This window comes from Scyliorhinus canicula, chromosome 10, assembly GCF_902713615.1.
Source record: "Scyliorhinus canicula chromosome 10, sScyCan1.1, whole genome shotgun sequence".
In the NCBI taxonomy this organism is placed as follows: domain Eukaryota; kingdom Metazoa; phylum Chordata; class Chondrichthyes; order Carcharhiniformes; family Scyliorhinidae; genus Scyliorhinus; species Scyliorhinus canicula.
Window position 1 is genome coordinate 57,511,115 of NC_052155.1, and position 25,992 is coordinate 57,537,106.

At 48.4% G+C, this 25,992-nt stretch overlaps 1 protein-coding gene across 1 annotated transcript in view; it reads right to left on the reverse strand.

Moving 5' to 3' along the window:
- The window catches only part of si:dkey-22o22.2 (neural-cadherin), a 389,498-nt gene that overhangs the window by 122,616 nt on the left and 240,890 nt on the right, over nt 1–25,992 (reverse strand). The window contains exons 6-11 of the mRNA XM_038808999.1: nt 20,338–20,587; nt 18,562–18,704; nt 13,679–13,851; nt 5,594–5,762; nt 2,802–2,972; nt 240–412 (exon numbers count right to left, since the gene is read on the reverse strand). Coding sequence (XP_038664927.1) covers nt 240–412; nt 2,802–2,972; nt 5,594–5,762; nt 13,679–13,851; nt 18,562–18,704; nt 20,338–20,587 — 1,079 coding nt within the window. The remainder of the gene's footprint in view (nt 1–239; nt 413–2,801; nt 2,973–5,593; nt 5,763–13,678; nt 13,852–18,561; nt 18,705–20,337; nt 20,588–25,992) is intronic.

Genomic DNA, 25,992 nt, shown 5'->3' on the forward strand with positions numbered 1-25,992 from the left:
ATGTAGTGTAGCATGATCTGACTTTGAGGTCCAAACATTTAGAACATTTAGTGTCCTTTCTGAAGAGCTAATGCAAGAAGTAAACATGGACAGCTATGGACTTTTTGAATTATGTGTGTTGAGTCTAGACTAACTTCAGGGCTGTGTGGTTATGCATTTGGGCTGTATCAGAACTGGAAAGACCCTTGAAACTGTTCAGTCTGATTTCACTATCAACAATACAAACCTCATATCCTTACCTGAGAAATGGGATGGTTGACATAAATCCAGCCTGTGCTGGGGCTGATTTGGAAGTACTCTGGTTGCTGCCGAGATATAGAGTAAGTGATGACTGCATTGATTCCATGGTCATCATCATGGGCTGCTGCACGCAGGAAACTAGTGCCAACTGGTGTGTCCTCGCGCAAGTAGTCTGAGGGCAAAAGATAAACTATTTCATCCAACTTTTTTCAAATAGTGTTTAAACTTGATCGTTTCCCCACATCTCATTTTTTAAAAATAATTGTTATTGAAAAATTTTAAATTTGTACAGCAACATCGAACCATAATAAAATACCAACAATAACAATAATGATAGCAATAATAAACATTCGCCCCTCCTCAATGAACAACACAAAGGCCAGGACACCGGCCTCTTTCGCCTCCTGCACTCCCGGCTCCACCGCAACTCCAAAAATCGCGAGTCCACACCCTGGTTTGACCCTGGATCCAACTACCCGCGACACCGTCCCCGCCACCCCTTCCAGAATTCTTCCAGTGCCGGGCATGCCCAGAACATATGGGCATGATTCGCTGGACTCCCCGAACATCTGGTGCACCTATCCTCACCCCCAAAGAACCTACTCATCCCAGTCCCGGACATGTGGGCCCGGTGCAGCACCTTAAATTGGATGAGACTAAGCCTCGCACATGAAGAGGAAGAGTTGACTCTCCAAGGCATCTGCCCAAGTCCCGTCCTCTATCTGCTCCCCAAGTTCCCCCTCCCATTTAGCCTTCAGCTCCTCCACTGACGACTCCTCCACCTCCTGCATTACCTTATAAATGTCAGACACCTTCCCCTCTCCGACCCACACCCCCGAAAGCACTCTGTCCATCGCCCCCCGCGAGGGCAGCAAAGGGAACTCCTCTACCTGTAGCCTAGCAAACTCCTTTACCTGCAAGTATCTGAACATGTTCCCTTGGGGGAGCCCAAATTTATCTTCCAGTTCCCCCAGGCCCGCAAACCTCCCGCCAATAAACAGGTCTCTCAATTTACTGATGCCCACCCTTTGCCACCCCCTAAATCCCCCACCATTGTTCCCCGGGATGAACCGATGATTTCCACCCAATGGAGCCTCCATCGAGCCCCCTGTTTCCCCCCTATGCCGTCTCCACTGTCCCCAGATTCTTAGGGTCGCCGCCACCACCGGGCTCATGGTATACCTCTAAGGAGAGAGCGGCAACGGCGCCGTTGCCAAGGCACCCAGGCTCGTACCTCTACATGACGCCATCTCCATTCTTTTCCACGCTGCCCCCCCCCCCCCCCCCCACCCACCCCCCAATCACCCATTTACGCACCATTGACACATTGGCCGCCCAATAGTACCCCAAAAGGTTGGGCAGCGCCAGCCTGCCTCTATCCCTCCCTCGCTCCAGGAACACCCTCTTCACTCTCGGAGTTCCATGTGCCCACACAAAGCTCAAAATACTGCTAGTCACTCTCCTAAAGAAGGCCCTGGGGATGAAGATGGGCAGGCACTGAAAGAGGAACAAGAACCTCGGAAGCACCGTCATTTTGACGGACTGCACCTGCCCCGCCAACGACAATGGCAGCATGTCCCACCTCTTGAACTCCTCCTCCATCTGATCCACAAGCCTGGTGAAATTACACATCTCATTTATAATTACATCATTAGCTTGCATTCATTTTAATACAGTCTCCCTATTGGAGTACGATGGCATGCTATGTACGGTGATGGATTTGTAAAGTGCAGACTCAATATTGACAAGGTTCCCTGATGTGTGCATGCTGAATTTCTGCAATACTGCCAAGGCACTCAGCGGAGGCCAGGTAATCCCCCACATGAAAGGTGGAAAAGTTAGAGGTTGGTGGTGGGGGGGGGGGGTCTCCTGACAGAAGTGGATACAGGATCAAGAGTAAAGTAATATGTCTTTGTGAATGTGCACAAGATATGGTGTACACTGTGGCAGAACGAAATGTGAAAAAGAAAAGCTAACAGTGGCTTGATGCATTTTCTATTATGGAGCCAAACCATACAGACCAAGCAAGTGCTGATCTTAACCGAAGCAGTAGTTGGGTTGTGACAATTTAGCTCACTATCTCTGGAATAGAGAGAGGAAAATGTCACTGTTTGTAGGCACACCAAAAAAGCACTGACAGCCTGGGGAAGATGCAGGAATAAATGTTTACCCATAGCCCATGAGGCAGCATCTTCCATAGAGGAGGGGAGTAAAGAAGCATCATCTACTTAGAAATGGGAGCATATTTCAAAATTAAATGCCTATTTTATAATGTTTAAAATTACTGAATGCACTTAATATTAATTGTGTTGCCAAAACAGAAGGGACAGGCATGAAAAGGCTGTTTCATTTCAGATCCGGAATTAATTTTGCCAGTGTGAGTCACAGTGAAAAGAAGTAGGAGTTGTTCACTTGCTAGAGAAACAGGGCCCAAGGGAGAGGGAATTACAGTAGCAGAACGCTGGTTATTACATAGGAGTCCAACAGTACTTCAACATCAAAGAAATCATACGCATCGTGGAGCCAATTATTGGTGGGTTGGGTCAGCGCTTGATGCTTACATTGGTAACGACTGTTCTCGAATTTTGGATCATTATCATTTTCGTCAGCTATGAGTATGATCAGCTGACAAATACCAATCAGTGGCTCCTGTGCCCGGTCCGTTGCTGTCACTGAGACAGTGTATTCTCGCTGACTCTCTCTATCGAAACTCTGAGTTGTCGTAATAGATCCTACAATGGAATTTTAAAAAAAATTAATCAGCAACCCAGCATTTTGTGAATTCTTCTACTCGTTCAAATTAAACCTTCAATCTGTGCGTCCCAATTATTTGAGCTCATAGTAACTCAAAGTCTCTATTTGTCTTCTGAATGGGTTAAAGGGTATTCCTCTACCACACTATTCTTGTGAAAAATTATGAACAGGGCTGCTGATTGAGAACAAGCAGCACAAGTAGCTGTTATGAAACTGGACTGGGCCTCAGATAATCTTTTCAACAGCAACACTGTTGAAGAATTTGGACAGAACAATCTTCAAACAAAAGTTCATCTGAAAAGATAAAAGTGTTTTAATTCTTCAGAATTGGCTCTCACTACAAGCTAGAGGAATGCCCCCATTATGGGTGGTTATGGTGGTGTAGTAGTTAATTTGCTTGCATTGCGTCCACTCTCTGGGTGCAAAATGATGTAGGGCAGCACGGTAGCACGGTGGTTAGCACTGCTGCCTCACAGCGTCGAGGACCCGGGTTCAATCCCGGCCCTGGGTCACTGCCCGTGTGGAGTTTTCACATTCTCCCCATGTCTGCATGGGTCTCACCCGCACAACCCAAAAAGATGTGCAGGGTAGGTGGATTGGCCACGCTAAATTGCCCCTTAATTGGAAAAAAATATAAGTGAGTACTAAAGTCGCACACGTTTAGCAACGGTGTACCCAATCTGCACAGGTGTCGGGATAACAGCTAAATTTATCCGGCCATTGTCCCGGCAGTCATTTAAAATAGGCATTAGAAAATGTTAATGAGGAAATTAATACCTGGTGAAGGACCCCTCTATAAGGTTGCCCCTGGTATGTGGGGCTGGTATCGGGTTTGCCCTGTCAGTGGACCTCGGCATTGTGAACTAATCTTAAAAACATTTTAGTGGAAACCGTCATGTGAAGTTGCCAGGAGCAGGAGTGCTCTCCCCAATTCCAGGGTCCTTACACCAAAGGTTTACGGTGTTATCCTTAATTTGCTTACAATTCTCTGGAAATATACCATCGCATGACAACATCTATCATAGAAACGTAAGAGCACAGCTGCTGGCTTTTTGACATTGAGGTGATGCTTACTCCCACATTTCTGCTTTTTAGCCATAATCATCCTCAAGGATCTGCATTTTAAAATTATTTTTGGAATCAGCCTCCATGACCTTCAGAGGTAGAGCTGTTCCAATTCCTGACAACCACCCGAGGGAAAATGTTTTGCCTCATTTCCCCTCCAGATCCTTTGCCAATGATTCTGAATCTTTGACCTATTATTGATCCACTCTAAAGCAGAAACTAAGATGCAATAGTTCTATCCTGTGCAAATGTGTTAACTGGGTCACAGGAACAAAGTGTTATACTTCTAAATCATTTAAAGTGCATAGCGCTGTTCTCACCTCTTTTCACAGAGCTCCAATTGGGAAGGTGCAGCCAGAATTGCAGATGTAACAATCCTGCTTGGCAAGATTCAGGGTAAAATATATCCTCCCAGGTTGTATGATCATTATATTTTCCCTCCCGATTACTGTATGTTGCAGACTACAAAGCTACATAGTCAAAGGTTAGTGCTCCAAGAGGAATAACAGACTGCTTCCATTTTTTAAAAGAACCACCATTTGTCCCATGAACCATTAAACTGAACTTTGCACTCCAGTATTTGAGTAACTCGAACTATGTGTGTGATTGAGCGACTTTGTTGCACTGGACTTGGTGTTGAGACGAGGCCATTGAATCTCGCAAGAAACCTTTCATGAAATTTGCGACGCTCGAAACATCTCGGGAGGTTCCGTACAGCTCATTTAAATATACGTTTGCCAAATTCACCCGACATCCGGGACTCAATGGCCCTGCCTCGGAGACCTCACCAGGGCTCCATTTAGTACTGGTCCACACAAATGTGATGATGTGGAGATGCCGGTGTTGGACTGGGGTGGGCACAGTAAGAAGTCTTAAAACACATGGTTAAAGTCCAAAAGGTTTCTTTCGAATCACTCGCTTTCAGAGCGCAGCTCCTTCATCAGGTGAATCCAAATGTGGACCAGTTGTAAGGGCACATGCGGGGCTTTCCCAGGCTACTGGGGATCCCTGGGTGGTCGGGGGCAGGGCAATGTGGCACCCTGGCTCTCCCTCTGCCACCCAGATTCCTTGGCATTGCCAAGCTGGCAGGAGCACTGCTGAATCACGTCCTACATTTTTCCTATACAGCACTAACAAATTAAATAGAAAACCTAAAATCCACAAATTACTGCAGCTTCTATTTAGCCAGAAGAAACATCTTATAAATGCATTTCTTGACATTCACTAATGACTTTCCCAGATGTTCAGAATTCAAAAGCCTCCATTTTTTTCAAAACACATAAGTTTTTAAACAAATGAACAGTGACCTGTCCTGCTGAATTAATCACAGCTTCAAGCAATTCTAGTTTAGATTGGATACAAAAGCAGAAAACGCTGGACAATCATAGCAGGGCTGACAGAATCTGTGGAGAGAGAACAGAGCTAACATTTCAAGTCTGGATGACTCTTTGCCAAAGATTAGATAGTTTGGTTTACTTTTAATTTAGATTACCCATTGTGTTTTTATTGCAATGTTACTGAGCAGCACACTTACCAGTGTCTGGATTAATGTGAAAACCTGGAGTAACTCCCTCTCGAATCATGAGTCCGTATTTCACCTTTCCATTCACTCCAAGATCAGCATCATAGGCCTTGACTTGTAGTACAAATGTTCCAGGGGGCTGGTTTTCCAACACACAGGCGTCTTCACTATACTTCAGGCACTGAAATAAAATCAGGAATGCAGCTGATCTTAGTCTTAGTATCCATGAAGCTTTCATACAAAACTATATCACTTTTGTACTTCAGCTCTGACATGACTGAGCTGCAAGGAATTTGATTAAAGGGAAATAACAGATTGGGCACATCCAGTTTGGTGCCTGGAGTAAAATGATGGGGTTGCTGGTTTGCTTAATCAGGGGATCATTTGATCTCATTCTTTGGAATATATTTGAAAGAAAAATTAAGATTTTTAAAAAAAATGTTTCAGTTACCTCAAAGTGAGCGGTTAACATCTTCCTCTCAATCAGTTACAGCAACAGTGACAGTGAGCCTAACACAGATCTCAATGGGATCAGGTGGGAATGTGCTTTGAAATTATAATTCAGGCAAACAACAGAGGTGCACATTACTGTGTACTGTAAGGCATATCCATGTCTTATTAAAAATCTCATCTCTGTACTCAGTCCATGGCTCATTTTGTGATTTGTTTTGTGTCAAATGTTTCCACTAAAAAAACTACATGCACATTTAATACTGAACTTTGCTATTGTTATTACAGGATCTGGTCATCAGGTGATCCTGTTACCTGTCTGTCCAGTTTTGTTTCCATTTCGTTTCCCTTCACTGAATCTTCCTCTTACGTACGCTAATTTCAAATTTACGTTTTAAGCATAAGATTTATTTTGAATTTAAGTAAGAATATTCGTCACTTCCTTCTAGGAAGTAAAATATTTTTATTGGTGTCATTAGACCACGATTTTTGCCTGCCAGCGGGGTTCTCACCTGCTGTTTCAAAGGGTTCTGTTCACTGCCCAATTCATACCCGTTAAAATAGCACTTGGTGAAAATCTGGCATAGACAAGATAAATAATTCCATATGACCCATTCTCATTGGGCAATGTAGGTTAAAATTGATCTTATACCACTCCCCAAAGAAGAATAAAGTTTTGAGTAAATATAATTGGTGCATTTTCTCAGAAGAATTTTTATCCATTTTTTGGATTGAGACAAGTAATGTTCCCCAGCTGGAGAAGAGAGCAGGTAGTGGATCAGCTCCCTAAATATTGCCCTATTACCATGCATGTGTTAACTAGAACCAAAGGTTATCTCACTCTCTGATTTCCACTTTCAATTATAAACTGGCATCTTTACACCCTCTTTGAAACTTTAAAATATCAAAATATCTCCCATTTTGCAGGATTCCTGATCCAGGAGTAACATGGGCCAGGATTTTTCGGATAGCGTTAATTGACTGGAGATGGAACTTCTGCCCCTCATTCACGGGAGGGTCCTGCCTCTCTGCAACACCAGAAACTCCATTGGAAGAACCAGTCCCCATGGTCTAAATGCTGGGAGTGCAGCACCAGGTACATATGGGGGGGGGGTCTCACTGTGAGGGGGACGGGGCCATTGAGGCCTGGTGTGGGGAGCGTGGTGTAAGGGTGTTAGTGGCGTGGAGAGCGGGAGTCTCTGACCAACTCCTGCCAGCCTGAAAGTTGAGGCTCAAGTGGTTAATAATTGGCCACATACGGACCTCAACAAGGTCAAGAGCAGAGGCCAGCCTGGGCTTCGCCCATCCCACTACAGTAGTCCCCCTTTATAACGCGGGTGTTGGGGTCCAAGACAGCCACCCGCGTTGCATCCGAGCCGCGGATATCCACGATGGGGGTTTTAAATTTATTTCAAAATCTATGCATGCACTTCCCATTGTGAGTCTACGGGGGGCGGGGGGAGAGGTAAGACCCCCGTAGACTCACAATGGGAAGCGCATGCATAGATTTTAAAATAAATTTAAAACCCCCATCGTGGATCTAATTAAAACAACCCACAGGAACTTACAAGGTCTTGCTGTCTGCACCCCATCTGCCGCACGCGCTTGCACCCTGCGCTGCATGTCAGTTTCAAAGGCAAGGCTGGGATTCAGTTTTAGGTGTCAGGGCTGTCAACTTGGTGGTTTGGGAACAAGTGGCAGGGGGGGTGTCGCATCTCTCCTCGGTCCCAAACCCCTGCAGTTCAGGCCTTTCTCCACACCGCCACCCCCACCCCCTCCCCCCCCACCCCCACCCTCCCTCAACCATTGTGGAGGTACCAGCTGTAGCTCTGCACTATCCACTTCCGGACGCTGTGTGAGCTGCTCCTCTCTCACTGAATCTCCCTCCAATCAGCCGGCAGTGTTAATCTCAGTGAGAGAGGAGCAGCCGGCAGTGTCAATTTCAGCCGGCAGTGTCAATTTCAGCAGCCGGCTCACTTTGATCCGGAGAGGGAAGCTGACAGTTGGGGTCCATAAGCCCCCCCGCCGTATATCGCGAACTGCGGTATTGCGGAGCGCGGTATAATGGGGGACTACTGTATAACATTGCAGAGAAGTTGGGGAAGGCAAGATGCAGTGGAAAGGCCATCTGAAGAATTTTAATTGCGACCCCACTGTGGTAGACACCACTGTTGTATTATATTGTATATATGGGTTTTACGGTAAGGCCCCTGTACTACAGGTACGGGGGTAAATCCCTGCCTGCTGGCTTCGCCCAGTAGGCGGGGTATAAATGTGTGGGCTCTCCGTACAGCAGCCATTTTGTTAGCTGCTGTAGGAGGCCACACATCTCTGTGTAATAAAGCCTCGATTACATTCGACTCTCATCTCGTCGTAATTGATAGTGCATCAATTTATTACACAAAGATTTTTCAGAGATGGAACTCCGCATCAAGTCGGATCACCTGCAGCTGTATCCTCAAGCAAACAACGCCAAAAAAGACTTTGAACATGAAATGAAATGAAAATCGCTTATTGTCACGAGTAGGCTTCAATGAAGTTACTGTGAAAAGCCCCTAGTCGCCACATTCCGGCACCTGTTCGGGGAGGCTATTACGGGAATCGAACCGTGCTGCTGGCCTGCCTTGGTCTGCTTTCAAAGCCAGCGATTTAGCCCAGTGCGCTAAACAGCCTCTAGCATTGGCTAGCTTGCTTTGAAGCATACATTAGGTCTGCGCCAGACCCAATCCCAGAAGCACAGAAGCTCCAGATTCTGTACACGCGGCTGAGCTCCAACGTTTTTCCCCTCGTCCAGGACGCGCCGACCTATGCAGAGGCCATGGCGCTACTGAAGGAGAATTACGCTCAGCGGACCAACAAGATCTACGCCAGGCACCTCCTGTCCACACGGCACCAATTTCCCAGTGAGTCTGTGGAAGATTTCTGGCGTGCCCTGCTCGCCCTAGTTGGAGATTGTGACTGCCAGGCCGTTTCGGCCACCGAACATTCGAACCTGCTGATGAGAGACGCATTCGTTATGGGCATGTAACATAGAACATTACAACGCAATACGGGCCCTTTGGCCCTCGATGTTGCGCCGACCTGTGAAACCATCTGAAGCCTATCTGACCTACACTATTCCATTTTCATCCATATGTCTATCCAGTGACCACTTAAATGCCCTTAAAGTTGGCGAGTCTACAACTGTTGCAGGCAGGGCGTTCCACACCCCTACTACTCTCTGAGTAAAGAAACTGCCTCTGACATCTGTCCTATATCTACTACCCCTCAATTTAAAGCTATGTCCCCTCGTGTTGGTCATCACCATCCGAGGAAAGAGACTCTCACTGTCCACTCTATCTAACCCTCTGACTATCTTATATGTCTCTATTAAGTCACCTCTCAGCCTTCTCCTCTCTAACGAAAACAACCTCAAGTCCCTGAGCCTTTCCTCGTAAGACCTTCCCTCCATACCAGGCAACATCCTAGTAAATCTCCTCTGAACCCTTTCCAAAGCTTCCACATCCTTCCTATAATGTGGTGACCAGAACTGCACGCAGTACTCCAGGAGTGGCCGCACCAGAGTTCTGTACAGCTGCAGCATGACCTTGTGGCTCCGAAACTCAATCCCCCTACTGATAAAGGCTAGCACACCATATGCCTTCTTAACAGCCCTATTAACCTGGGTGGCAACTTTCAGGGATTTATGTACCTGGATGCCGAGATCTCTCTGTTCATCCACACTACCAAGAATCTTGCCATTAGCCCAGTACTCTGCATTCCTGTTACTCCTTCCAAAGTGAACCACCTCACATTTTCCGCATTAAACTCCATCTGCCACCTCTCAGCCCAGCTTTGCAGCTTATCTATGTCCCTCTGTATCCTATAACATCCTTCAGCACTATCCACAACTCCACCGACCTTCGTGTCATCTGCAAATTTACTAACCCATCCTTCTACACCCTCTTCCAGGTCATTTATAAAAATGACAAACAGCAGTGGCCCCAAAACAGACCCTTGTGGTACACCACTAGTAACTGACAGCAGCGGCCCTAGGGTTGTTGGCGCCCCGGGCAAGCTGAACTTCGGCGCCCTTACAAGTGCCAATTTTAAAGGCCTCCAGCGCTGCGCTCCATCACCTTTCCCCGCTGCGGATAGCCTTTTCCTGCTCCCCTCGGCGGCCCTCCTCCCGCCGAGGACCCTCCGTGCAGCCACTGCCTCACACAGACACTGAGCAGCCGCCAGCGGCTGAACCAGACCGGCAGGCGGCCGCACAGGGGGCGGGGCCGGGGCTGAAGGAGCACCCCACGTGACTCCGGGCTGCGCGTGGGCAGCTACTGAGCATGCGTAGCTGCCATCAAGCGGAGGCAACATGTTGCAAATGCGCAGATCGTCCTTAGAATCTTACAACCTTTCGGCCACTGAATGGCGCCCCCTAGCACATGGCGCCCCGGGCGACTGCCCGAGTTGCCGGTACCTTGAGCCGGCCCTGGTAACTGAACTCCAGGATGAACATTTGCCATCAACCACCACCCTCTGTCTTCTTTCAACTAGCCAATTACTGATCCAAACCGCTATATAGGGTCCGACTATACCCGCCAGCACCTCTTAGAAGGGACCACGCTTGACCTTGCGCCGACCAAGAAACTAGCGCTCTCGCTCTCGCTCGCCTCACGCCCCGACCGCATGGCCCACCACCCTGTGCATCGTGGACCCCGCCGGCGGCCACCCCATCGTGGACCCCATCAGCGACCGTCCCCAGCCAACCCCACGCCTATGCTGCGCGGCAGCCAACCAACCCCGGGGATCCAAATGCTACTTCTGTGGACAGTCAAAACACCCCCGGCAGCGCTGCCCAGTGCAGAGCACAATCTATAAAGCCTGTGGCAAGAAGGGACATTTCGCTGCAGTGTGCAAGGGGTGCTCAATCACCGCTACTGTACCGGCACCGCCCCACATGCGGCCATGGGTGCCGCCATCTTCCCCTCCTCAGACCACGTGCGGCCCATGGGCGCCGCCATCTTGGTCCACTCACAGCATGTGCAGCCTGTGGGCGGCACCATCTTGCTTGCCTCAGAACCACTGGGTGCCGCCATCTTGCCTGCCCCAGGAGACGTGCGGCCCGAGAGCGCCGCCATCTTGCCTGCCCCAGGACATTGGCGGCCCATGGACGCCGTCATCTTACCCGCCTCAGGACCCCTGCACCTCATCAAGCCGTTCATCGCCTGCAAACGCCGACGGCCAGCCGTGTCTCGCCTCAGTCATGATTGACCAGTCTCGACCGCACAAACTCGCGACCGTTTCGACAAAGGTGAAGGTCGATGGGCACGAGATATCCTGCCTTCTGGACTTCAGGAGCACTGAGAGCTTCATCCGCCCCGATATGGTAAGGCGCTGCTCCCTTGCGGTACACCCCACTGACCAGAGAATCTCCCTGGCCTCCGGATCCCACTCTGTGGAGATCCGGAGGTACTGCATCGCCACCCTCACCGTCCAGGGCGTAGAGTTCAGTGGTTTCCGGCTCTATATTCTCCCCAACCTCTGCGCTGCCTTGCTACTCGGCCTGGACTTCCAGTGCAACCTCCAGAGTCTAACTGTTTGCGGCCTCGCGACCCTTAAGGTCGACCCACCTTCTCTTTTTGCAAACCTAACCCCGGATTGCAAACCCGTCGCCACCAGGAGCAGGCGGTACAGCGCCCAGGATAGAACCTTAGAACATAGAACATAGAACACTACAGCGCAGTACGGGCCCTTCGGCCCTCGATGTTGCGCCGACCTGTGAAACCATCTGAAGCCTATCTGACCTACACTATTCCATTTTCATCCATATGTCTATCCAGTGACCACTTAAATTCGGCACTCCTCCGCCGAAAAGGAGGCCCAAGCGATCGTAGATGCTGTGCGACATTGGAGGCATTACCTGGCAGGTAGGAGATTCACTCTCCTCACTGACCAACGGTCGGTTGCCTTCCTGTTTAACAACACAGCGGGGCAAGATCAAAAATGATAAAATCTTGAGGTGGAGAATCGAGCTCTCCACCTACAATTATGAGATTTTGTATCTCCCCGGTAAGCTCAACGAGCCCCCCGATGCCCTGTCCCGAGGTACATGTGCCGGCGCACAAGTGGACCGACTCCGGACCCTGCACGACGATCTCTGTCACCCAGGAGTCACCCGTTTTTACCACTTTATTAACACCCGCAATCTGGCCTATTCCATCGAGGAAGTCAGGGCTATCACCAGAGACTGCCAGGTCTGCGCGGAGTGTAAACCGCACTTCTACCGGCCAGACCGTACGCGCCTGGTGAAGGCCTCTCACCCCTTTGAACGCCTCAGCGGGAACATAAAAGGGCTCCTCCTCTCCACCGACCGCAACACGTACTTTCTTAGTGTGGTCGACGAATATTTCCGATTCCCTTTTGCCGTCCCATGCCCCGATATGACATCTGCCACCGTCATCAAAGCCCTCAACACCATCTTCGCTCTGTTCGGTTTCCCCGCCGATGTCCACAGCGACCGGGGAACCTCATTCATGAGTGATGAGCTGCGCCAGTACCTGCTCAACAGGGGCATTGCCTCGAGCAGGACAACCAGCTACAACCCCAGAGGAAACGGGCAGATGGAGCGGGAGAATGGGACAGTCTGGAGGGTCGTCCAGCTGGCCCTACGGTCCAGAAATCTCCCGGCCTCCCGCTGGCAGGAGGGCCTCCCCGACGCACTTCACTCCATTCGGTCGCTCCTTTGCACGGCGACTAATGAAACCGCCCATGAACATGTCTTTGCCTTCCCCAGGAAGTCCACCTCCGGGGTTACGCTCCTGACGTGGCTGGCAGCTCCAGGACCCGTCCTCCTCTGTAAACAGGTGCGACTCCACAAGGCGGACCCGTTGGTTGAGAGGGTACAGCTATTCCACGCAAACCCGCAGTACACCTACGTAGCGTGCCCCGACAGCCGCCAAGACACAGTCTCCCTCAGGGACCTGGCACCAGCTGGTTCCCCACACACCCTCCCCCTCTGCCCCGGCGCCACCCTCCCTTCCCCCGGCGCACCCCCACAGCCCCCACTCCAGGACAATCCGTCCTCCCCTTGCTCCCACCCGGGGATGAAAGGGATTTCGACACGCCATCGGAGTCACCGAAGACCAAGCCGACGCCTGAGTCGCCAACAGCACTGTGGCGCTCTCAACGACAGATCAAGGCGCTGAATAGTCTAAATTTGTAACTTTCTCTGTAAATTTAAAACCACTCTGTATGTCTATAGTTTTCCACCATCCCTGCTGGACTCATTTCTAACAGGGGGTGAATGTGGTAGTCACCACTGTATATATTGGTATTACGGTAAGGCCCCTGTATTACAGGTACGGGGGTAGATCCCTGCCTGCTGGCTCCGTCCAGTGGGCGGAGTATAAATATGTGTGCTCTCCGAACAGCAGCCAGTTCATCAGTTCCTGTAGGAGGCCACACATCTCTGTGTAATAAATTACATTCTACTCTCATCTCGTCGTAATTGATAGTGCATCACCCGCCCACAAATCTATTTATGCAGTCATTGTTGTTATTAAACTGCATGTAATTTTAAATCCCTTCCCCCCACCCCAACCCCAACTTAGTCAGTTGATTTGAATCGTTTTCCCCATTGCGTGATTATACTCTGGAGGAAGCACTTACCTCTGAAAAAACTGGCTTGTTGTTATTCACATCATTGATTCCCACAATGACTTGAGCAATGCTGCTGAGGGATGTGGACCCTCCTGAAGTGTTGTCATCTGTTGCTGTGATGTTCAGTACATACTGGGGTCCTTGTAGCTTTGGCAATGGGCTTCTACGAAGTTTGATAATACCTGTTATTAGACAAAATAATCATTGAGATTAACAGTTAGTGTGAACAAGCTGCCTCTTGTCTCCTTCCATCCTGCTGTTTTTTCATATGTAACAGTTCTTATAAAAGAGGTGATGGAAAGGGATTCCCGGGGCCTCATGTATTTTAGCTCAACACTTCTCCAGCCTAGCGTCTTGTGGATCTCCTCCACCATAGAAACATTGAAACTAGGTGTATTAGTCGGCTATTCAGCCCTTCAAGCCTTTCAATTCATTCATGGTGATCCTCTACCTCAACGGCGTATTCCCGTGCTATTCCCGTGCTCTCCCCATATCCCGTCATGCCTTTAGAGTCTAGAAATCTTTCTATTTCCTTTGTTCTTGAAAATACAGAAAAATGTGTCATTTGAAACATGGAAGTCTGGCAATATCTGGTCTGAGAGGATACAGGGAAAGATCCCACAATAGGTTAATAGTAGCTGCAAAGAGCAGGATTATAAAATGCAGATTCTTGCTCACAAGCAGGCTTATCAAACACACAGGTTTCATGTGGTAAGCTAAAACAATGGCTCACTCCTTCATGGAATGTAACTATCTCAGGAAGCATCTGGAAAGGTATGGATTAGAGTTTCAATTGAAGTAAGTGACGAATGTTTAAAACAGGCAGGTCTTTCAAGTCATAACCAAGTTAAATTTTAGCATACAGCTAAAAGCAAAGTTTCACACCTTAATTGAAATAAACTCTCTTAGTAAACAGCTGGAAAGGATGGGTGATGCTCAGTCGAATTTGGTGTCAATTCTAAAGTATAAAATTCTACGAACATCAAGTCAATTAAAAGAAAATTAGAGACGACCTGTCTACGAGAGACAGAATTTAAAGTCAAAATCAAAGGCAAAGTTATGAGCTGGGGACAATTATAAAATTTAATTATTCGAAAGACAGAAATTAAAAGTAACACCTATTGAAACCAAAGGAACGTTGAACATCACAAAGCATTTTGTAATCAGATCTGAGAGGTGACGTTATGCCCAAAATGAATAATTAGTTGTATTCAAATGTTTACATCAAAGATACTTTTTAACAATCAAAGTGAAACAAGCTCATTTACAATAAAGTCGTTAAAACTTAATAACTCTTCAAGAGAATATAAACCCAGGGAGCAGCAACAGAAAAAAAAGAAACAGCAACAGGAGAGAAGGGGAGGAGAACTCAGAGAGAGAGAGAGAGAGCTCGGTCATGGGAAAGACAAGGCAAGCAGCCGGGTTTAAACAGTTATACATCTAAGGAAGACTAGAATTTAAACAGGAGTCAGAGTCAGCTTAGAGATAGCTAGCAGAGTTAGCTCTTATAGCTCAGTACATGGATCAACAAGACACAGCAACAGAGCTAACCAGCGAATACATCCCAAAATGACCAGAATTTAAAGAAGATTGAGTGTCAAGGTGGGCCTGAAGGTCCCTTCAACCAACAGGAAGGATCCAGAAGCAAGATCTTTTTACCTTTCTGTAAAGAAAGTGTTTGCAGCTTTTAAAAGAAAAAATATAATAATAAAGTAACTTAACTTAACCTGAAAAAGTGGTTTATTCCTGAAAGTCTACGTTACTTACTTAGCAATGCAGGACCCAGGACATCGATGCTACTAAGTGGTAAGTAGATAAAATCTTTGGTGAAGGTATGGGTTATACTGGGGAATAACTTGAAAATATAGTTTGACCTGAATAGCACCCACCGAAGCCTGCATCGGAGTCAGGGAGTGAGAATCCCTGTTCACCATTTAGAATATTGGCCCTTTTTGGTATAGGGGGAATTCTAAGAATAGTGGTGAGTTTTCAAAAACACCTTCTTAAGTACATTAATGATTGGCCTCCACCGCCTTCTGTGGTAGAGAATTCCACAGGTTCACCACCCTCTTGAGTGAATACGTTTGGGTTTCGGGGGTGAAGACAGGTGTGCTAGGTGCTCGGGGAGCCCAGCGAATCACGCCCATATGTTTTGGGCGTGCCCAGCGCTGGGGGAGTTTTGGACGGGGGTAGCAAGGACGGTGTCGAGGGTAGTGGGATCCAGGGTCAAGCCAGGCTGGGGCTTGCAATTTTTGGGGTTGCAGTGGAGCCGGGAGTGCAGGAGGCGAAAGAGGCCGGTGTTCGGGCCTTTGCGTCCCTAGTAGCCCAGCGGAGGATCTTGCTTCAATGGAAGGATGCGAGGCCCCCAAGCGTGGAGGCCTGGATCAATGATATGGCGGGATTCATTAAATTGGAGAAGGTGAAATTTGCCCTGAGGGGATCAGTACAGGGGTTCTTTAGGCGGTGGCAGCCTTTCCTGGACTTCCTGGCGGAACGGTAGGGAAATAGGCCGGCAGCAGCAGCAACCTGGTGGGGGGAGGGGGGGGGGAGGGTTTGGTTCGGTGGGAGGGAGAACTGTGTACATGGGTTTGTGGGATGTGGCAGGTGTTGTCTCTTTCCCTTTTGTTGCTTGGGTGGTTTTTTTTTTGTTGGTTTTTTTACTTTTGTTTGCAGTGGATTTTGAAGTTGGGTGGGTGTTGTTCTTGGGTTTTTACCACGGGTGTTTTGTTAATATTGTTTTGTTGTTTATATTTTGTGAAAATCTTAATAAAAATTATTTTTTTTAAAAAGTGAATACGTTTGGGTGTCACGGTGATTAGCACTGCTGCCTTACAGTGCCGCCAAGGTTGCTGGTTCGATTCAGGCTTTGGGTGGCTGTCTGTGGACTTTGCACATTCTCCCCGTGTCTGCATGGGTTTCCTCTGGGTGCTCTAGTTTCCTCCCACCTTCCTGTGGGGGTTCAGCGGCCATGATCAATGTGCAAGGTTACGGGAATAGGGCAGGGGAGTGGGCCCAGATAGTGTCCTCTTTCGGAAGGTCGGTGCAGACCCGATGGGCCACTCCTTCTGCAGTGTAGGGAACCTATGGATTCCTCATCTCAGTCCTAAATGGCCTACCCCATATCCTGAGACTTTGACCCTTAGTTCTAGACCACCCGAGCACATCCCTGCACTCAATCTGCCAAGCTTTGTCAGAATTTTATGTTTCAATGAGATCCCCTCTCATTCTAAATTAAAGTGAATACAGGCCCAGTCGACCCAAGCTTTCCTCATACGACAATCTTGCCAACCCAGGAATCAGCCAACCTCCCAGCCATTTAGGACCCACAATAGAAATTTACGTAGGGTTAGAAAGGTTATAGACAGAGGAATAGGCCAATCAGTTCCACTCATACCCCCACCCATTTTTCCTAACCTAAACCCATCATCATAATCTTTTATTCCCACTCCCTGAAATGTATGTCTAGCTTCCCCTTCAATGTACGCGTACTATTAGCTTCCGGTCTGACGTCTGCAGCATTTTCCGTGACTTGCCCATCCCGCTGCTGGAGAACCCACCACAGGGTGGGGAGGGTCGCCTTTGGCAGGACTCGAAGATCCCACTAGCAGAAAAGACTGGAAAATCTTGTCCTTTATTCATTCCATAATATGGCGGCCAGAACTCTTAAATGTGTGTGGTGAATGTATAAGCACTATTAATTCACCAGTATACTGTGTTGCATTATGCCATGCCATTAATCCTGTGGGCTCCATCTATGGGCCACTGTGTGGCTTCACCCACAGGGGGAGATGTGGAGCATGTACGGACTCCGCCCATGGCTCCGCCCCTTATAGGAGTATAAGAGCAACTGACCTGCGGGACCACCTTCAGTAATGTACCAGTCGCAGGCAGGCAAAGTTGTAAGCTGATTAAAACCACTGTTTACTTTGACTCGAGTCTCCGAGTGATTTGATGGTCGCATCAGTGTGATCGAACTGAGGTTTGATACAGATTCAGCATAACTTCCCTACTTTCAATTCTAACCCTCTAGAAATAAAAGCTTGTACTTGGTTTGTATTTTTAATGGTCTTGCTAATCTGAGGTGCAACCTTTAGCGATTTATGCACAGAGAGATCTCTTTGTTCCCCTACCCCACCTACACTTGCACCTTCCAAGCAATAGGTGACTTCCCCATTTTGGAATGTGGAGAGTTTCTGTCAGATGTGTGCTCAAGATTTTGTTTCACAAAATCATAGAAGCACTGGAACAGAAATAGGCCATTCAGCCCTTTGGCCCTGTTCTGCTACTCAATTGCATCATGGCTGACCTGTCCCTAACTCCACCTACCTGCTTTGTTTCCATAACCTTTAATACTCTCACCTATTAAAAAAACTATCTATCTTAGTATTAAAAATGCTTTAATTGACCTATTTTGGGGAAGAAAGATTGAGATTGTGAGATGAAATGTTGTTTGACATCAACTCTGAATGGCTTAGCTCTAAATTTACATTTATGCCCCTATGCACCTTTTCTGGACTCGTACACCAAAGAATATTGTTTTATTTAACTTACCCTACATTTAATCTTTTTACATGCTTCCACCCTAATTTTTTTTTGAATTTAAAGTACCCAATTCATTTTTTTCTAATTATGGGGCAATTTAATGCGGCCAATCCACCTACTCCGCACATCTTTGTGTTGTGGGGGCGAAACCCACGCAAACACAGTGAGAATGTGCAAACTCCTCACAGACAGTGACCCGGGGCTGGGATTGAACCCGGGTCCTTGATGCCGTGAGGCAGCAGTGCTAACCACGATCACCCTTAATCGAATATCAACCCCCCCCCCCAACAATTTGTCATTGTGTTATCTCCGATGACTGAATCTTGCCCAATATGTTTGCATAGTTCTACCTTTCTGATTGTCCAGCTCAAAATTTTTGTCTTGATTGCCTCCTGTGATTGTGTAGATAACACTGTCACCATCAGGATCCTTTGCATGAACTGTGGCAACCAGGCTGTTAGGTCCTGCATCCTCCGAAAGAAATGTCTTATATCTGGAAGTAAATGATAAGAAAAGTCTATTAACGCAGGACAAACTGTGACACAAATGAGCTGTCGAAGTAATATAAGTTCAAACATTTCAAAGTTTCCGTGAGTGAAGAAGGAAAGGAAGAATAGGAAAGAAACTTTCATGACTTCAGAAGTCATGCCAGCCAATTTGTATCCAGTAAACTCTCAGAAACAGCAATGTGATAATGAATAGATAATCTTTTTTTTAGTGATATTGGATAAGGGATTAATATTGGCTGTGACATTTTCATAGAATTTACAGTGCAGAAGGAGGCCATTAGGCCCATCGGGTCTGCACCGGCCCTTGGAAAGAGCACCCTACCCAAGCCCACATTCCCACCCTCCCCGTAACCCCACCCAACCTTTTTTAACACTAAGGGCAATTTAGCGTGGCCAATCCACCTCACCTGCATATCTTTGGACTGCAGGAGGAAACTGGAGTCCATCAGAGGAAACCCACGCAGACTCCGCACAGACAGTGACCCAAGCTGGAAATTGAACCTGGGACCCTGGAGCTGTGAAGCAACTGTGCTAACCACTCTGCTACCTCTTCAGAAGGGTGCAAAGGGACCTGCCTATCCATTCCCTCAGCCTTACACTGAAGTATTATCCTTGATTTTCTGCTCAGGGTTTCCAGGACAGTACTTAAACTGACAATTTTCTAACTCAGTGAGGAGAAGGCTATCAACTGAGCCATGCCGTTAGTTCAGTTAGAAAGCACACAAGGAATTCTACCTCCTGTTGTAAATGCACCAACAAACATCACCTCAACACTTAAACCAAACATTCTGTTGGTTTAGATATGGAGTATTGGTCCAACTTGATTAACTGTGCAAATATATGTTTACAGCAAGTGAAACCCAGTCCATATTCTGCACCAAGAAAACAAAACATCGGGAAAACGGTGGGTTAACATTAACAAACATAGCACTTTGCTTTCTAAGACTATAATGCATGTCTTGCACCTGGCTATATTGACAAAAGGTTACTGATTGACGAACATCTGTTTCGGACATTAGTGGCTATGAAAAGGAAGAAAAATCCTCTTGAATGATTTAAAGGGAACGAGAAGCATCAAGAACACGCTGTCTGACTAAAGCAATCCTCTGTAGGTACTTTTTTTGAAAAATTGAAGAAAATTCTCAGGAAATGCCATAAATTTAGCCACTGAAGTTTGGGCCCGTGGAGACTCAGAGCCACTTCAAAGATATATGTTGTAGGAAGCTTGTGCCCCATCTGAATATTTTTGCAGGAATGAGCACTTTGGAACGGAAGGCTGATTCAGAGGAAATTCAAGCAGGAAAAGTCTCAGTTCTTTGAGTACCGAGCCAGTGCAATTTTGTTTCCTCGATTGCCTCCAGTTCAGACTGCAGGCTGTCTGAAGCATTGACTTCTGTACAACCCAACTGCAAAATTCCAGGGGGACCACAACAATGTTTGTGTCGAAAAGAGAGAAAATCAGTTCACAACGGCTGTTTTGTTTTTATAAAAAATGAAGAGTGTCCATGGGGTATACCCCCCCCCCCCCCCCCCCCCCCCCCCCCCCCCCCGCCCCCCGCTCCCTTGGCTTTCCTTTTCCCTGCAGTGGCAATATTGCACAGAGAGAATTTCACCTACATGTTCTGTGAAAACACAGGGGCTTCATCGTTGATGTTAGTCATCCTGATCCTCACCAATGCTGTTCCAGTCCGTGGGGGGTGGCCTTTGTCTACAGCTGCGACAACAAATTCGTACATGTGGTTGGGTCGCTCGTAGTCCAGTTGTTGTTTCGGGCTGATGAGCCCCTGAGAGGTAATGCCAAATTCCGCACCCTGGGAGAAGTAGGAAATCTCTGCATTGAGACCGGTGTCACAATCCTGTGCCAGCACTTTGGGAGGAAACAAAATCATAGTGTTCGAATTAATAAGAAAAAAAGGGAAGAGCCACTGAAACCTATTCGTTATCAGTTAGGCATAAGGGTGAAAGCATACAATATTGAGAAGCGCCCAAAATATTTTAAAATAATAATAATCTTTATTGTCACACATTAATACTGCAATGAAGTTACTGTGAAAAGCCCCTAGTCGCCCCATTCCGGCGCCTGTTCAGGTACACGGAGGGAGAATTCAGAATGTCCAATTCACCTAACAGCACGTCTTTTGGGATTTGCAGGAGGAAACCGAAGCACCCAGAGGAATCCCACGCAGACACCGGGTGAACGTGCAGATTCTGCACAGACAGTGAACCAAGCCACGAATCGAACCTGGGACCCTGGAGCTGTGAAGCAACAGTGCTAACCATTGTGCTACTATGCCGCAAAGCAAGGGCATGCACAAACATCTATGGTTCTCACATATATAAATAATGATGTTGTGGAGAAAGATGACTTAACCCAACTGGACAACAACATTTGGGCCGGGATTCTCCAGGACTGCCCACTAGCACAATGCACAATGGCCTGCTGATTCCCGTGCTGTGCCAAAATCGGGATCTGCCGAGCATCAGCCCGGTCGCGGTCTCCCGGCTCGCCCCGCAGGCCTCAACGGGTTTCCTGACATCCCAGCCCAGCTTCCCACCCTGACCCCGCAGAACCATCTAAATAACTCATTATAGCTGTTTTACATCTCATTGACGATCAGGATACCCGATTCACTGGCTAGCTGGAATGCTCCAGCCACCTCAGCCGAATGTGCCACTGGTGAAAATTGGTGCAAGTCTCGAGGAGCTCATGGACCTGGCAGCTTGCAGTCTGAGCTATGGCAAGGGAGACAGTGACATAGTGGTATTAAACCAGAAACCCAGGTATATAATCTGGGGACCCAGGTTTTAATCTTGCCACAGCAGATGGTGGAAATCTAATTCAATAAATATCTGGATTTAAAAGTCTAATGATGACCTTGAAACCATTGTCGATTGTCAAAAAAAACCTCAGCTGATTCACTAATGTCCTACAGGAAAGAAAATCTGCAGTCCTCATCTGGCCTGGCCTACATGTGCCTCCAGAACCACAGCAATGTGGTTGACTCTTAAATGCCCGCTGAAATGGCCTAGCAAGCCACTCAGTTGTATCAAACCACTACAAAGTTAATACAAAGGAAAGAAAACTGATGGCACAGGAAACGACAATGGTAAACCCAGCCCTGTCGACCATGCAAAATCCACCTGACTGACATTTGGGGGCTTATGCCAAAATTGGGAGAGCTGTTCCACAGGCTAGCCAAGCATCAGCGTGGCATAGCCATACCCACAGAATCATACCTTACAGATAACGTCCAGACACCAAAATCACCATCCCTGGATATGTCCAGTCCCACCTGCAGGGCAGACCCAGAAGAGATGGCAGCACAGTAGTATGCAGATGGGAGGAAGTTGCCCTGGGACTCCTCAATACTGACTTCGGACCCAATGAAGTATCATGGCTTCAGGTCAAACATGGGCAAGGAAATCGCCTGCTAATTACCAGGTACCATCCTCTGTCAGCTGATGAATCAGTACTCCTCCATGTTGAACATCACTTGGAGGAAGCACTGAGGATGGCAAGGGAGGGGGGGACTTCAATGTCTGTCACCAAGAGTGGTTCGGTAGTACTACCACTGACTGAGACCTAAAGGACATAACTGCGACATTGGGTCTGCAAAAGGTGGTGAGGGAACCAAGAGCGAAAAACATACTAGGCCTCATCCTCACCAACCTGCCTGCCACAGATGCATCTGTCCATGACTGTATTGGTAGGAACGACAACCGCACAGTCCCTGTAGAGACAAAGTCCGTCTTCACATTGATGATACCCTACCATTGGGCTGTGTGGCACCAGCTCTATACTAAATGGGATAGATTCAGAACAGCTCTAGCAACTCAAGACTGGGCATCCATGAGGCGCTGGTGGCCATCATCAGCAGCAGAATTGTACTCAGCCACAATCTGTAACCTCATGGTCTGGTATATCCCTCACTCTACCATTACAACCAAGCCAGGAGATCAACCCTGGTTCAATGAACAGTGGAGGAGGACAAGTCAGGAGCAGTGCCAGGCATACCAAAAAATGAGGTGTCAACCTGGTGAAGCTACAACATTACTTGCATGCCAAACAACATAAGAGCTAAGCGATTACATACCCATAATCAACGGATCAGGTCTACGCTCTGCAGCCCTGTTGCATCTATTCATGAGTGGTGGTGGACAATTAAACAACTCACTGGAGGAGGAGGCTCCACATATAAACCCAACCTCAGTGACGGAGAAGCCCAGCACATCTGTGCGGAAGACAAGGCTGAAGCACTCGTAATAATCCTCAGTCAGACGTGCCGACTGGATGATCCATCTTGGTCTCCTCCAGAGGTCACCAGCATCACAGATATCAGTCTTCAGCCAATTTGGATCACCCCACATGATATCAAGAAATGGCTGAAGGCACTGCAAAGGCTATGGGCCCTGACAATATTCTGGCTATAGTCCTGAAGGCTTATGTTCCAGCATTGCCATGCCCCTAGCCAAGCTGTTCCAGTACAGCTACAACGCTGGCATTTATCGGGTATTTACCCCCTTACCACCCCTCAGACTGCAAGCTGGTAGGTTGAGACTACCAAGGTGCGGGGCCTAAAGGGGGGTCTGGAGGGGGAGGAGCAGGGAGGGGGTTGTAGGCGATGAGGAGGATGCTAATTGGTGACCTTGGGGGATTGAAGGTGGGTTCTGTGGAGGGGGGAAGGGGCCTTGCCAGTGATTATGGTGGGAGGGGAGGAGGGGTATCCTGTTAGCGGGCAAGGTGGGGTGGGGGGTGCAAAGGATTTTTGATATTGGAACACCCTTTGAAAAAAGGTGTGCTGATCTCAAAGATGCGGGACATGTTAGAGAGATTAGATCCCGCCCCTCTTAGCTGCAACATGGACCCTGATTTGCCATGGAATGGCATGGCAAATCTGATTCAGGTGAAAAGAATTTCCAAGTGCCATTGCATGGCACTTTGGGGTTTCCTCCTAGCCCCAGTGGGGATCGCTCTGGGGTGGATTCTCCAACCCACCGCCGGGTCGGAGAATCGCCGGGGGTCGGTGTGAATCCTGCCGTCCTCCGAATTCTCTGGCCCCCCCAAAAATCACCCCGGCGTGAAACGCGTCGCCCGCCTCGGAGAATGGCGGGGACCGGCACGACTCAATGAGCCCCGGGGCCGCCTGAATTCCCCAGCATGCAATGGGCCGAAGTCCCGCCCATTTTTTGCCAGTCCCACCGGCGTAAATTGGAGTAGGTCCTTACCGGCGGGACCTAGCGGCGCGGGCAGCCTCCCGGGTTCTATGGGGGGCGCGGGGGTATCTGGCCCCGGGAGGTGTCCCCACGGTGGCCTGGCCTGCGATCGGGGCCCACCGATCCGCGGGCGGGCCTGTGCGTGGGGGCACTCTATTCTTCCGTACTAGCAGCTGTAGCGGTCCGCCATTGTACGTGCGGAAACAAAACCCTCTGCACATGCGCGGGGATGGCGGCAGCAGACGCTGGCGCTCCCGCGCATGCGCCAACTTGCGCCAGCCGGCGGAGGCCCTTCGGTTCCGGTTGGCGTGGCGCCAAGCCTCTTTCCCGCCAGCCGGCGCGGCGCAAACCACTCCGGCGCCAGCCTAGCCCCTGATGGTGCGGAGGATTCCGGGTAGGGGAGAATCCCGCTTCTGGTTTTCCCGCTGGCAAATGCACCTAATCGTGGATTGGGAGAATCACAGCCTTGAATGCCAAACAGAAATTGGCAAATGAGTTAGGGGAGATACCTAGGGTCAAAAAGTTTGGGAAGGCTTTGTAAGTTGGGGAAGAGTAAGCAAGTTTGCAGATATTCAGGAAGACAATTCTGGAAAGCAATGCACGGACAACCCTTTGAAAATCTAATTTATCCCAACAGTGAATGAAAATTGAATAACTCAGGAACACAAAGGTTTGATTCTGATAAATTCCATACTTGGGTAGAATTTCCCAATTGTTTTCTCAATCTTCTACAATAACTTCAGCAGAAGATTGGCACAAGTTTAGAGAAGGAACAGAAACACGCAGAGTAAATAGAAATCTATTTGTTCTATTATTATCATATCACTTTTATTATAGTGCACCATCAGAAAAAACTGATGAAGGTTTTAGAACTCTATGGACTCGATGGCCGCGTTGCGCTTAAGTGAGAGCCCGACGAGGCTGTTGAATCATGGGAAGGGCGAGACCAGAATCGAGAACTGCGCTAGGCGCCGATCCATTTGAGATCGAACTGGCCTACTCCCGTTGGCAAGATCAGGATCCCGCCGTAATGTGGTGAGAAACCAAAAATCACCCAATTTCCATACAATTAATAGGAACGACTCCCTATCTAACGGTCCCCCATTATCTTTTTTTTCTAAAATTTAGAATAGCCAATCATTTTTCTTTTCCAATAAAGGGGCAATTTAGCATGGCCAATCCACCTTACCAGCACATCTGTGGGTAGTGGGGCTGAAACCCACGCAGACATGGGGAGAATGTGCAAACTCCACATGGACAGTGACCCAGGGCCGGGATTCAAACTCGGGTCCTCAACGCCGCAGTCCCAGTGCTAACCACTGTGCCACATACTACCCTGGTCCCCCATTATCTAACCGCTTCCCCAAGTGGTCACATGAGCGTCATTTAGTACATGTATTGACAAACGTGAGGCTGGTGGAAGGGCTGCTGCAGTGGCCCGAGGAGGTGAGTAGCCATCTTTGCTCACAGGCAAAGAGCCCAGGGACACTGAGCTTTCCGCCACAATGCTGGGAGGGTGGTGGGGAAGCACCTGGGGCCTCATCCTGGGTCGGGGTAGTGCGCTATCGGGGGCAGCGGTGTGGCCGCCCATGGTCTGGGCTGGGCTCATGGGGGGGGGGGGGATAGAGTAGAGATGGGTGGCTCAGTGTCCGCGGGTCTGCAATGCCAATTCCTGGACCATGTTGTCCCGTTCCAGGGGCAACCCTAGGTCATGCCCGCCCGCCCCACCGACCACCCACAACTCTCACTGACCGCGGAGACCTCTGGCCGCGTGGCTGAAGGCTATTGCAAATAATGAATTGGCAATCGAAGTTAAATGAGCACTTCACACATCCCAAGTGGTTTGCCATGGGTGTGCTTTCCATGTAGCATGTGGAAATAATTGCCTAGAATCCCGATCAGACCATGCTGCCTGGATACTGTGCCTGAACGCTGCGGGAGGCAACACCGTGAACGTAGCAGCCAACATCTGAATGACAAGGGACTGGGCCTCAGCACCGGGGACATCTCTGCAACCAGGTGAGTGCACCAAGAAGGACACCAGCGCCCAGTCCAGGG